The sequence below is a fragment of the Coregonus clupeaformis genome, chromosome 26 (assembly GCF_020615455.1).
Source record: "Coregonus clupeaformis isolate EN_2021a chromosome 26, ASM2061545v1, whole genome shotgun sequence".
Classification (NCBI taxonomy): Eukaryota; Metazoa; Chordata; class Actinopteri; order Salmoniformes; family Salmonidae; genus Coregonus; species Coregonus clupeaformis.
Genome location: NC_059217.1, coordinates 22123196 through 22136304, shown reverse-complemented (window position 1 = coordinate 22136304; position 13109 = coordinate 22123196). Strand labels below are relative to the sequence as shown.

Here is a 13109-nt window from a genome sequence, read left to right as displayed (position 1 = left end):
CAAAGGTTAAAGGAACAGGCAGGACAATTAAGAGTGTACCTAAATACAATTAGCATACAAATGGTTAATAGTTTTTTAAAAATACTGTATTGAATATTGAGCCTGAAATAGAATGTAAGTCCTACCATACTTTGCCTCTTAGTTATACCATGCTTTCTTTTATCTGACTGAAAACAAGTGATGCACTTGCAGGTAATAAGCCACGTGTCAAACTCATTCCACGGAGGGCCGAGTATCTGTGGGTTTTCGCTCCTCCCTTGTACTTGATTGATGAATTAAGGTCACTAATTGGTAAAGAACTCCCCTCACCTGGTTGTCTAGGTCTTAATTGAAAGGGAAAAAAACTAAAACCTGCAGGCACTACGCCCTTCATGGAATGAGTTTGACACCCCTGTAGTAGGCCTACTGATAAATATGGGTTTTGTATTCTCTTTGTGTACACTCTTAGAAAAAAAAGGTGCTATCTAGAACCTAAAATGCTTATTCGGCTGTCCCCATAGGAGAAACCTTTAAATAACTATTTTTGGTTCCAGGTATAACCCATTTGGGTTACATTGGGTTACCAATGTGGAAACCATGGAAACCAAAAGGGTTCTACATGGAACCAAAAATGGTTCTGCTATGGGGACAGCCGGAGAACCCTTTTGGAAACCTTTTTTCTAAGAGTGTACCACATCTAAAAGTCATACATTGATACCAGGCCCTGGCCTATGTGAAGACACCAGAGCACATTGAGAACCTATTTTCAGATGAAGTGTGCAACTTTGGGGCTTCATCAAGTTAGCTGCACATGGAGATTGTGCTAGAAGGCTGTAGGTAGATACAGTAGCCTACAACAGCCGACCACTCACCTCCATATTGCCCTCAATCGTGTCTTATGCTCATGATTTAAATGTTTTACACTGGAAGCCAAAATGATACAAAATTGTTAATACTTTTTTTTATTAAATAGTTGCTTGAAAAGGGTAATATTGTGGCTAGAAAATGCGCCGTTACTTACCAGATATCTCTGTCTGTGGCACCCCGTTGAGGGTGAAGCCTTTCCCGCTGTAGAACTGTCGGACATCTGAACAGCTCCGGGCTTTACTGCTCGCATTGTCCGCGGATAACGGGATCGCGGATAGACAAAGGAATAGGAGAGTCTGTAGAAAACCCATACTGACAACCAAACAGCAAGGTGTAGATCAAAGAGAACGAATCGAGGCAGTTAAAAGAAGTCCCACAGCCTCTTATGACATCCAACCGTCAGATAAAGCCTCCCTTGGCGGTGTATCTCGCTTTGGCGCGGAGGATACAGCTGGAAACACCAGCTGAGCAATCTGTCAGCGCTCCCCGGAGTCCTGTGACGACGCTGTGACTGTCAAGATGAGTAAGTCCTCGCAGTGGTGAGTCTACTAGGTAGAACGGCTCACAAATAAAAATCTAATTAATTACTGTAACACGTGTTATCCAAATCCACAAATAAACGGAATAAAACGTAGAAAATAAAAGTTCTGATACTGTCAGTGAACATTCACAGTAGTCTTGGATGAAACTGTATGGAACAGGTGAACTCTGCAAATAACGGAGATGTGTCAGGGAGAATAGCCCGAGTGTTGTGAGCTGAGCACGTAGCACAGCCGGTATAGGATTGGAATCGCGCTGGGATACTCCGGCATGCTGAGCTGCTGTTTTGGTGCCGCCCCGCGGAGAACAGAGGATGGCACCACCTGCAGGCCAGTGCGCTTCTGTCTACAGGTGCAGTCCTATTATATTACGATTTATCTTTCTTCCAGAGCCAATCATAACCTATTTGTTTGGTGAAAAATAAGTGTATAATTCTAGAAAATCTCTCGAGATTACGCGTTATGGAGATGAGCTCAAATGCATTTACTGTTGGCTCTTGAAAAATCCACATCATCTCTAGGCTACTGGATGGGATAGAGATGTAGGGTCTTTAAATAATAATTAATAATATGCCATTTAGCAGACGCTTTTATCCAAAGCGACTTACAGTCATGCGTGCTTACATTTTTAGGTATAGGTGGTCCCAGGGATCGAACCCACTACCCTGGCGTTACAAGCGCCATGCTCTACCAATTGAGCTACAGAGGACCTTTATTTGAATACCCTGCAGGATAACTTTCTTACAATGCAGGAAATGTAAAACTTGGAGTGTATTTGAGGTTTAAAAAGGCCTCTGATGTTTGGAATTTCCACTTTGGAATTTCAGACTTGATTTTCCCTTACAAAAAATGTATTAACCCCTACAAAAATGTCCATTAATTATAATCCACGTAATAATTCCGATTTTCTGTTGCTGCAGAATTATTTTCCTGCTGTAGCATACTGGCTCAAATCTAGATCCTACATCTGTACCATGACCACAATAGGACAATACTCTCTGTTCATCTGTTTGAGTTCCGTGCATAATACATTTTTTAGGCCCAGGTGCGCACAAAACACAATTACAAAACTCACATAATAGCACCGAACGAAGTGTCTTCATTCATTCTCTACACACATTCTCACTGACATAGGCCTACTGTACTGTACACACTAATTTCCAAGCAGATAATCCGACTGTGTGAAATGTATTCCTTAGGCCAACCTGGACTCCCGGGTAGACGTAGCATAGTAAAGGTAAATCCTGGACATTCCAATTAATATGATAGATTACGTTTCGTATGGTATGTATTCATTTGTGGATGTCCAGGTTAGGGTTAGGCTTAGCTAACATGCTAAGTAGTTAAAAAGTGTTAAGTTGTTGCAAAGTTGCTAATTAGCTAAAGTTGTCCATGATGAGATTTGAACATGCAACCTTTGGGTGGCTAGACATTCGCATTTAATGCCCACCTATCCATCCCAACCAACCAACCAACCACCCACCCAACCAACCACCTTAATTTAATTTTGCCTTAAGTAACCTTCTGTTTTATGTAACCATACCAAACGTAACATATCATACTAATTTGAGTGTCGGATTTACATTTACTCTGTAATGTCTAGTCTATGAGACCAGGCTACGTAGCCCTACAAAGCCAGACAGTTAGAAGACAGAAAGGGCAAGGCATTGATATCTGTCAGTGAAAGGCTCTTGGCAGAGTTCCCTCCCTCTCTCGCTCTCTCTGACTGAGAGTGGCAGCCACATTTTGAGTGTACCCATGCCAGGAGGTTGTTACTACTAGTTACTACAGCCACAAGGTCAAAATTGGCTATATTGTAAAAATTTATGAAAACAAACATTTGCTTTTTCAAGGTTAGGGTTAGGCATAAGGTTAGCAGTGTGGTTAAGGTTAGGGTTAAGGTTAGGTTTAAAATCTGATTTTAAGAAGAGAAATTGTATAAATAGGCAGGGTTTAGCCATAATTATGACTTTGTGCCTGTAGTAACTAGAGACGAACATGCCAGGAAGTAAAAGCAGGAAGTGTACCCTTCAATCTGTGCTGTGATTTGTTGAGTCAAATCAACTGACATTACAAAAAATACATTCTATTGCATGAGCCACATCAGTTTGCATAATTTGAATGAACATTCTACATTTCCATGGCAATCCAGCATCAGTTGAAATAACATTCCAAAATACCATGGAAATTATTGCATCACAATACCAGGCAGTCATTGCGAGTGTACCCTTGAGTTTATCAGTCAAATTGCCAGGGTTAGAGCTTCCAAGCCCGTTTTTATTCATTCTATTTCTATGGGTTGATATATAGGAGGAAAGTGGAATTGTCGGATGTGGCAGGGCTTGCAGACTATAACGGATTACAAAGGAAAACCAAGCCGCGAGAAGCCCAGTGACACAGAACTCCCAAACGAGCTAAATGCTTTTTATGCTCGCTTCAAGGAAAACAACACTGAGTCCTGCTTGAAAGCCCCTGTTGTTCCAGATGACTGCGTGATCTCGCTCTCCGTGGCCGATGTGAATACAACTTTTAAACAGGTTAACACTTGCAAAGACTCCGGGACAGACAGAATACCAGGGCGTGTTCTCAGAGCATGCTCAGACCAGCTGGCAAGTGTCTTCCAAAGCTCATCACCAAGCTCGGGACCCTGGGACTGAACACCTCCCTCTGCAACTGGATCCTGGACTTCCTGATGGGTCAGCCCCAGGTGATGAGGGTAGGCAACAACACCTCTGCCATGCCGACCCTCAACACGGGGGCCCCTAAGGAATGCATGCTTAGTCCCATCCTGTACTCCCTGTTCACCCACAACTGGATGGCCACGCACGACTCCAACACCATCATCAAGTTTTCTGAAGACACAACGGTGGTAGGCCTGATCACCGACGGCGATGAGACAGCCTACAGGGAGGAGGTCAGATACTTGGCAGTGTGGTGCCATGACAACAACCTCTCCATCAATGTCAGTAAGACCAAGGAGCTGATCGTGGACTACACATCGACGGACTTCAAGTTCCTTGGCGTCCACATCACTAAGGACTTAACGTGGTCCACACACACACACAGTCTTGAAAAGGGCATGACAGCCCCTCTTCCCCCTCAGGAGGCTGAAAAGATTTGGCATGGGCCCTCGGATCCTCAAAAAGGTTCTACAACTGCACCACCGAGAGCATCTTAACTAGCTGCATCACCGCTCGGTATGGCTAATGCACCGCCCTCGACCGCAAATCGATCCAGAGGGTGGTGCGGAAGGCCCAGTACATCACTGGGGCCGAGCTCCCTGCCATCCAGGACCTCCATATCAAGCGGTGTCAGAGGAAAGCCTGAAAAATTGCCAAAGACTCCAGCCAACCAAGCCATAGACTGTTCACTCTGCTACCATCCGGCAAACGGTACCAGAGCAGCGGATCTCAGATCAACAAGCTCTCCTACAGGAGACAGCTTCTACCCCCAAGCCATAAGACTGCTAAATGGCCATAAGACTGCTAAATAGTTAATTAAATGGTTACACGGACTGATGACCTATCTTGCACTGACTCTATGCACACTCACAAGACTATACACTGAGTATACCAAACATTAGGAGCACCTCCCCCCCCTCCCCCCTTTTGCCCTCAGAACAGCCCCAATTCGTCGGGGCATGGACTCTACAAGGTGCCGAAAGCGTTCCATGTACCTGGCACCTACTATCATATCCCGTTCAAAGTCACTTACATTTTGTCTTCCCATTCACCCTCTGAATGGCACACATACACAATCTATGTCTCAATTGTCTCAAGGCTTAAAAATCTTCCTTTAACCTGTCTCCTCCCATTAATCTACACTGATTGAAGTGGATTTAATAAGTGGTATCAATAAGAGGCAGCAGAGGGAGGACAGGCAGCAGAGGGAGGAGCTTCCGGTAGAGGGCAGGTATACAAGATGGCGTATTGAATACACAGCGGTAAAAATCACCTCAAGATAAAAACATAATATTCAATTTCAGTAAGTTATACTAAATATTAACATTTCATATATTTGAGGGTAATAATATTCAATCTGGATAATAACACAAAACAAATTATAAGGCTAGATAAATGTATCAACAAATATTACAACAACACGCAACACCCAAACATGACGGAAGATAAACGAGGAGAATCAATCTCCAAGAGAAAACGCGACTCCTCGGCTGATACAGATGATTTATGCTTTTCACCACTTGGACTGGTAAGTGTGGAAAGCGACTTGTTGAAGTCGATAAATGACAAACTGGGCATACTAGAGTTGGTCAGTAATGATGTAAAAGAGTTGAAGGTGAGTCTTGAAATGAGTGACTGAAAAGCTGCGATAATGGAGAGCGATACAAAAAAACTAAAAGGGACAGTCACTAGGATGGAAATGGACGTTAAGAAACTTAAAAAGGAGAACAACTTTCTGAGAGAAGCCTTACTAGACATACAAACTAGATCGATGAGAGAAAATCTAGTACTTACGGGTATCCAGGAAAAAGAGGGAGAGATTACAGAAAAAATAGTGAAGGACTTCTTTCTTACAGCGCTTCAAATTCCACTCGAGGCTGTCGACAAAATCCAACTCGAACGTGTACACCGTTTCGGACAAAGAGGACAGAGATATGAGCATCCAATCGTTGCCAAATTAGCTTTTTTTAAGGATAAAGTAATGGTTAAAAGCCTAGGTAAAAGACTTGCTGGCACGAAAATAGGCATGAATGATCAGTTCCCGAGGGAGATTGCAGAACGGCGCGAAGTTCTGTACCCAATCTTCAAGGAAAATAGATCAAAAGGGAAGCGTGTTTGCTCTTGTTGTCGATAAACTGTATATTGACAACCAAATGTTCCGCAACACAAAGACTATTCCATGGCTATTCTGAAAGTTCTAATAGAGGAGTCGAATAATGGAACACCCAATACTAGCCATGGTAGGGATTGTAATAATAAAGCACATTTATAGTAGGTATAGTATTTTATAAAGGGAAAAGACGGTATTACAAGAAAAGATAACAAGCAAAATAATACATCTTCAAATACAACTAAATTAGAACACAAGTACTCAATCAACATAGTGGAGATAAAAACATATGTGTGGATGAATTGTGATGGAAGGTGTGGTGTGCGTTTTTGTGTTTGAATAAGTGTGGCTTTAAGTGATTGAGAAAGGAAATGGTTGCATATCCCAGAACCAACGTGTGTCTGTGAGCAGGGGTTGTGAGAGAGAGCTTTCAATTTTGTGCAGATGAGGGATATACATTTTAAAATATAGAATACATCTAATATATATTTTTAAATTGTCCTATCATGATGGAACGATCCCCAACCCTATATCCTAGATACCCACCTGAGCGACCCATATACCAAAGAGAAGTCCCCATATGTTTTATGGACCTGCTGTGAGTTGACTATATGCAGCCAAAACAGAAAAATTAATGCAGTCAGAGACCTACTTGAGCAGCACCGCCCCCTCAAGATTCTGAGCCTGCCTGGCAGGGTTGGTCCTACAAAGCCAGAGCCCCCTGTTGGGAGAGCATAATATACAAGGAAATTCTCAAAGCTGCAAATGAGAACCTTGACGACCTTGTACCTAGCCGGTGGGGATTCCGGTGGGGTACCCCCACCCAGGTAGTGGCAGTGCTGGCAAAACTGGCAGCAGTAACCCAAGGGGAGGGGGTCACACTCAGACAATCAGAGAGGGGGCTTATCATTGTGACCCAGGTGGCACAAAATAATCAAAGGTCTGACTGCACAGAGATGCTTTGGAAAAATGGTTACAACGGGGGACCAGAGTGTTTGTGTCTCTGGTGAAGAGGGTGGATCTGATCTCCATCACCTAGGACTTGACATAGATTAAATAGATTAATCAAATCTCACATTGTTGTCAATTTTTGCTCAATCTTGCATGCTTTCTCAAACAGCTGTAACTGTATATGCATTCGTATATGCATTCGTAAATCAGGTAATTTCTTGAGTTGGGCTCTGGGATGTAACAACCGTTGAGCATCTGATTTTATGGTTGATTGTGGAGGAAAGGGGTTGAGTGTGTTAGAGTATGTGCGTGTGTGTTTATCCCACATCTGTTGCAAGGGGGATAAGGAGTTAGGGAGAATATAGGATGAACCACAATAATTGCTTGTCAAAAATGTAATGTAATACAATGGCAATCCGGGTTATAGCTTAAAATCCTACGCATTAACTGCCGACATTATTACGCATATTAATTGATAATGCTGGAAAATAAGATATGCAAGATATTTGAATAGATATATATTTTTAAATAGCTATATATATATATATATATATATATATACACACTGCCGATTTTGCAGGTTTGCCTACTTACAAAGCATTACAAAAATCCAGAAAATAACATTGTATGATTTTTAAGTAATTAATTTGCATTTTATTGCATGACATAAGTATTTGATACATCAGAAAAGCAGAACTTAATATTTGGTACAGAAACCTTTGTTTGCAATTACAGAGATCATACGTTTCCTGTAGGTCTTGACCAGGTTTGCACACACTGCAGCAGGGATTTTGGCCCACTCCTCCATACAGACCTTCTCCAGATCCTTCAGGTTTTGGGGCTGTCGCTGGGCAATACTGACTTTCAGCTCCCTCCAAAGATTTTCTATTGGGTTCAGGTCTGGAGACTGGCTAGGCCACTCCAGGACCTTGAGATGCTTCTTACGGAGCCACTCCTTAGTTGCCCTGGCTGTGTGTTTCGGGTCGTTGTCATGCTGGAAGACCCAGCCACGACCCATCTTCAATGCTCTTACTGAGGGAAGGAGGTTGTTGGCCAAGATCTCGCGATACATGGCCCCATCCATCCTCCCCTCAATACGGTGCAGTCGTCCTGTCCCCTTTGCAGAAAAGCATCCCCAAAGAATGATGTTTCCACCTCCATGCTTCACGGTTGGGATGGTGTTATTGGGGTTGTACTCATCCTTCTTCTTCCTCCAAACATGGCGAGTGGAGTTTAGACCAAAAAGCTCTATTTTTGTCTCATCAGACCACATGACCTTCTCCCATTCCTCCTCTGGATCATCCAGATGGTCATTGGCAAACTTCAGACGGGCCTGGACATGCTGGCTTGAGCAGGGGGACCTTGCGTGCGCTGCAGGATTTTAATCCATGACGGCGTAGTGTGTTACTAATGGTTTTCTTTGAGACTGTGGTCCCAGCTCTCTTCAGGTCATTGACCAGGTCCTGCCGTGTAGTTCTGGGCTGATCCCTCACCTTCCTCATGATCATTGATGCCCCACAAGGTGAGAACTTGCATGGGATCCCAGACCGAGGGTGATTGACTGTCATCTTGAACTTCTTCCATTTTTTTATAATTGCGCCAACAGTTGTTGCCTTCTCACCAAGCTGCTTGCCTATTGTCCAGTAGCCCATCCCAGCCTTGTGCAGGTCTACAATTGTATCCCTGATGTCCTTACACAGCTCTCTGGTCTTGGCCATTGTGGAGAGGTTGGAGTCTGTTTGATTGAGTGTGTGGACAGGTTTCTTTTATACAGGTAACGAGTTCAAACAGGTGCAGTTTATACAGGTCATGAGTGGAGAACAGGAGGGCTTCTTAAAGAAAAACTAACAGGTCTGTGAGAGCCGGAATTCTTACTGGTTGGTAGGTGATCAAATACTTATGTCATGCAATAAAATGCAAATTATTTACCTAAAAATCATACAATGTGATTTTCTGGATTTTTGTTTTAGATTCCGTCTCCCACATTTGAAGTGTACCTATGATAAAAATTACAGACCTCTACATGCTTTGTAAGTAGGAAAACCTGCAAAATCGGCAGTGTATCAAATACTTGTTTTCCCCACTGTATGTATATATGTACAGTTGAAGTCGGAAGTTTACATACACCTTAGCCAAATACATTTAAACTCAGTTTTTCACAATTCCTGACATTTCATCCTAGTAACAATTCCCTGTCTTAGGTCAGTTAGGATCACCATTTTATATTAAGAATGTGAAATGTCAGAATAATAGTAGAGAGAATGATTTATTTCAGCTTTTATTTATTTCATCACATTCCCAGTGGGTCAGAAGTTTACATATACTCAATTAGTATTTGGTTGCCTTTATATTGTTTAACTTGGGTCAAACGTTTCGGGTAGCCTTCCACAAGCTTCCCACAATAAGTTGGGTGAATTTTGGCCCATTCCTCCTGACAGAGCTGGTGTAACTGAATCAGGTTTGTAGGCCTCCTTGCTCGCACACGCTTTTTCAGTTCTGCCCACACATTTTCTATAGGATTGAGGTCAGGGCTTTGTGATGGCCACTCCAATACCTTGACTTTGTTGTCCTTAAGCCATTTTGCCACAACTTTGGAAGTATGCTTGGGGTCATCGTCCATTTGGAAGACCCATTTGCGACCAAGCTTTAACTTCCTGACTGATGTCTTGATATGTTGCTTCAATATATCCACATCATTTTCCTTCCTCATGATGCCATCTATTTTGTGAAGTGCACCAGTCCCTCCTGCAGCAAAGCACCCCCACAGCATGATGCTGCCACCCCCGTGCTTCACGGTTGGGATGGTGTTCTTCGGCTTGCAAGCCCCCCTTTTTCCTCCAAACACAACGATGGTCATTATGGCCAAACAGTTCTATATTTTTCTTTCATCAGACCAGAGGACATTTCTCCAAAAAGTACGATTTTTGTCCCCATGTGCAGTTGCAAACCGTAGTCTGGCTTTTTTTATGGTGGATTTGGAGCAGTGGCAGGTTATGCCGATATAGGACTAGTTGTACTATGGATATAGATACTTTTGTACCTGTTTCCTCCAGCATCTTCACAAGGTCATTTGCTGTTGTTCTGGGATTGATTTGCACTTTTCGCACAAAAGTACGTTCATCTCTAGGAGACAGAATGCGTCTCCTTCCTGAGCGGTTTGACGGCTGCGTGGTCCCAGGGTGTTTATCCTTGAATACTATTGTTTGTACAGATGAACGTGGTACCTTTAGGCGTTTGGAATTTGCTCCCAGGGATGAACCAGACTGGTGGAGGTCTACCATATATTTTTTGAGGTCTTGGCTGATTTCTTTCATAGAAAGTGCAGTTGCTCTTAACGTTTTGTATTCTCAGTGTATATACACACTATACACACACTCACTCACACACATACACACACACATTTACACTCATAATTTGCTGCTGCTACTCTGTTCTTTATTTTACTCGTATTATTATCTATCCTGATCCCTAGTCACTTTACCCTGCCTCTGCATATTGATCTGGTACTGGTACTCCCTGTATATACAGTGAGGGGAAAAAAGTATTTGATCCCCTGCTGATTTTGTACGTTTGCCCACTGACAAAGACATGATCAGTCTTTCATTTTAATGGTAGGTTTATTTGAACAGTGAGAGACAGAATAACAACAAAAAAATCCAGAAAAACGCATGTCAAAAATGTTATAAATTGATTTGCATTTTAATTAGGGAAATAAGTATTTGACCCCCTCTCAATTAGAAATATTTCTGGCTCCCAGGTGTCTTTTATACAGGTAACGAACTGAGATTAGGAGCACACTCTTAAAGGGAGTGCTTCTAACCTCAGCTTGTTACCTGTATAAAAGACACTTGTCCACAGAAGCAATCAATCAATCAGATTCCAAACTCTCCACCATGGCCAAGACCAAAGAGCTCTCCAAGGATGTCAGGGACAATATTGTAGACCTACACAAGGCTGGAATGGGCTACAAGACCATCGCCAAGCAGCTTGGTGAGAAGGTGACAACAGTTGGTGTGATTATTCGCAAATGGAAGAAACACAAAATAACTGTCAATCTTCCTCGGCCTGGGGCTCCATGCAAGATCTCACCTCGTGGAGTTGCAATGATCATGAGAACGGTGAGGAATCAGCCCAGAACTACACAGGAGGATCTTGTCAATTATCTCAAGGCAGCTGGGACCATAGTCACCAAGAAAACAATTGGTAACACACTACGCCGTGGACTGAAATCCTGCAGAGCCCGCAAGGTCTCCCTGCTCAAGAAAGCACATATACAGGGCTGTCTGAAGTTTGCCAATGAACATCTGAATGATTCAGAGGAGAACTGGGTAAAAGTGTTGTGGTCAGATGAGACCAAAATCGAGCTCTTTGGCATCAACTCAACTCGCCTTGTTTGGAGGAGGAGGAATGCTGCCTATGACCCCAAGAACACCATCCCCACCGTCAAACATGGAGGTGGAAACATTATGCTTTGGGGGTGTTTTTCTGCTAAGGGGACAGGACAACTTCACCTTATCAAAGGGACGATGTACGGGGCCATGTACCGTCAAATCTTGGGTGAGAACCTCCTTCCCTCAGCCAGGTTATTGAAAATGGGTCGTGGATGGGTATTCCAGCATGACAATGACCCAAAACACAGGCAACGGCAACAAAGGAGTGGCTCAAGAATAAGCACATTAAGATCCTGGAGTGGCCTAGCCAGTCTCCAGACCTTAATCCCATAGAAAATCTGTGGAGGGAACTGAAGGTTCGAGTTGCCAAACGTCAGCCTCGAAACCTTAATGACTTGGAGAAGATCTGCAAAGAGGAGTGGGACAAAAACCTCCTGAGTGGTGCAGTGGTCTAAGGCACTGCATCGCAGTGCTAGCTGTGCCACTAGAGATCCTGGTTCGAATCCAGGCTCTGTCGTAGCCGGCCGCGACCGGGAGACCCATGGGGAGGCGCACAATTGTCCCAGCGTCGTCCAGGGTAGGGGAGGGAATGGCTGGCAGGGAGGTAGCTCAGTTGGTAGAGCATGGCGTTTGCAACGCCAGGGTTGTGGGTTCGATTCCCATGGGGGGCCAGTATGAAAAAATAAAATAAAATAAATAATAATGTATGCACTCACTAACTGTAAGTCGCTCTGGATAAGAGCGTCTGCTAAATGACGTAAAAGGTAAAGGACAAAATCCCTCCTGAGATGTGTGCAAACCTGGTGGCCAACTACAAGAAAAGTCTGACCTCTGTGATTGCCAACAATGGTTTTGCCACCAAGTACTAAGTCATGTTTTGCAGAGGGGTCAAATACTTACTTCCCTCATTAACATTTACATTTACGTCATTTAGCAGACGCTCTTATCCAGAGCGACTTACAAATTGGTGCATTCACCTTATGTGGGAATTAAAATGCAAATCAATTTCTAACATTTTTTACATGTGTTTTTCTGGATTTTTTTGTTGTTATTCTGTCTCTCACTGTTCAAATAAACCTACCATTAAAATTATAGACTTACAGTGGGGAGAACAAGTATTTGACACACTGCCGATTTTGCAGGTTTTCCTACTTACAAAGCATGTAGAGGTCTGTAATTTTTATCATAGGTACACTTCAACTGTGAGAGACGGAATCTAAAACACAAATCCAGAAAATCACATTGTATGATTTTTAAGTAAATTATTTGCATTTTATTGCATGACATAAGTATTTGATCACCTACCAACCAGTAAGAATTCCAGCTCTCACAGACCTGTTAGTTTTTCTTTAAGAAGCCCTCCTGTTCTTCACTCATTACCTGTATTAACTGCACCTGTTTGAACTCGTTACCTGTATAAAATACACCTGTCCACACACTCAGTCAAACAGACTCCAACCTCTCCACAATGGCCAAGACCAGAGAGCTGTGTAAGGACATCAGGGATAAAATTTTAGACCTGCACAAGGCTGGGATGGGCTACAGGACAATAGGCAAGCAGCTTGGTGAGAAGGCAACAACTGTTGGCGCA

The 13109-nt window shown here is 43.1% G+C and overlaps 1 protein-coding gene across 1 annotated transcript in view; it reads right to left on the bottom strand.

Moving 5' to 3' along the window:
- The window catches only part of LOC121540267 (glypican-1-like), a 109961-nt gene extending 108335 nt beyond the window's left edge, over nt 1–1626 (bottom strand). Inside the window, exon 1 of the mRNA XM_041849018.2 lies at nt 1001–1626. Coding sequence (XP_041704952.1) covers nt 1001–1157 — 157 coding nt within the window. The 5' untranslated portion in view covers nt 1158–1626. The remainder of the gene's footprint in view (nt 1–1000) is intronic.
- Nucleotides 1627–13109: the final 11483 nt, after the last annotated feature.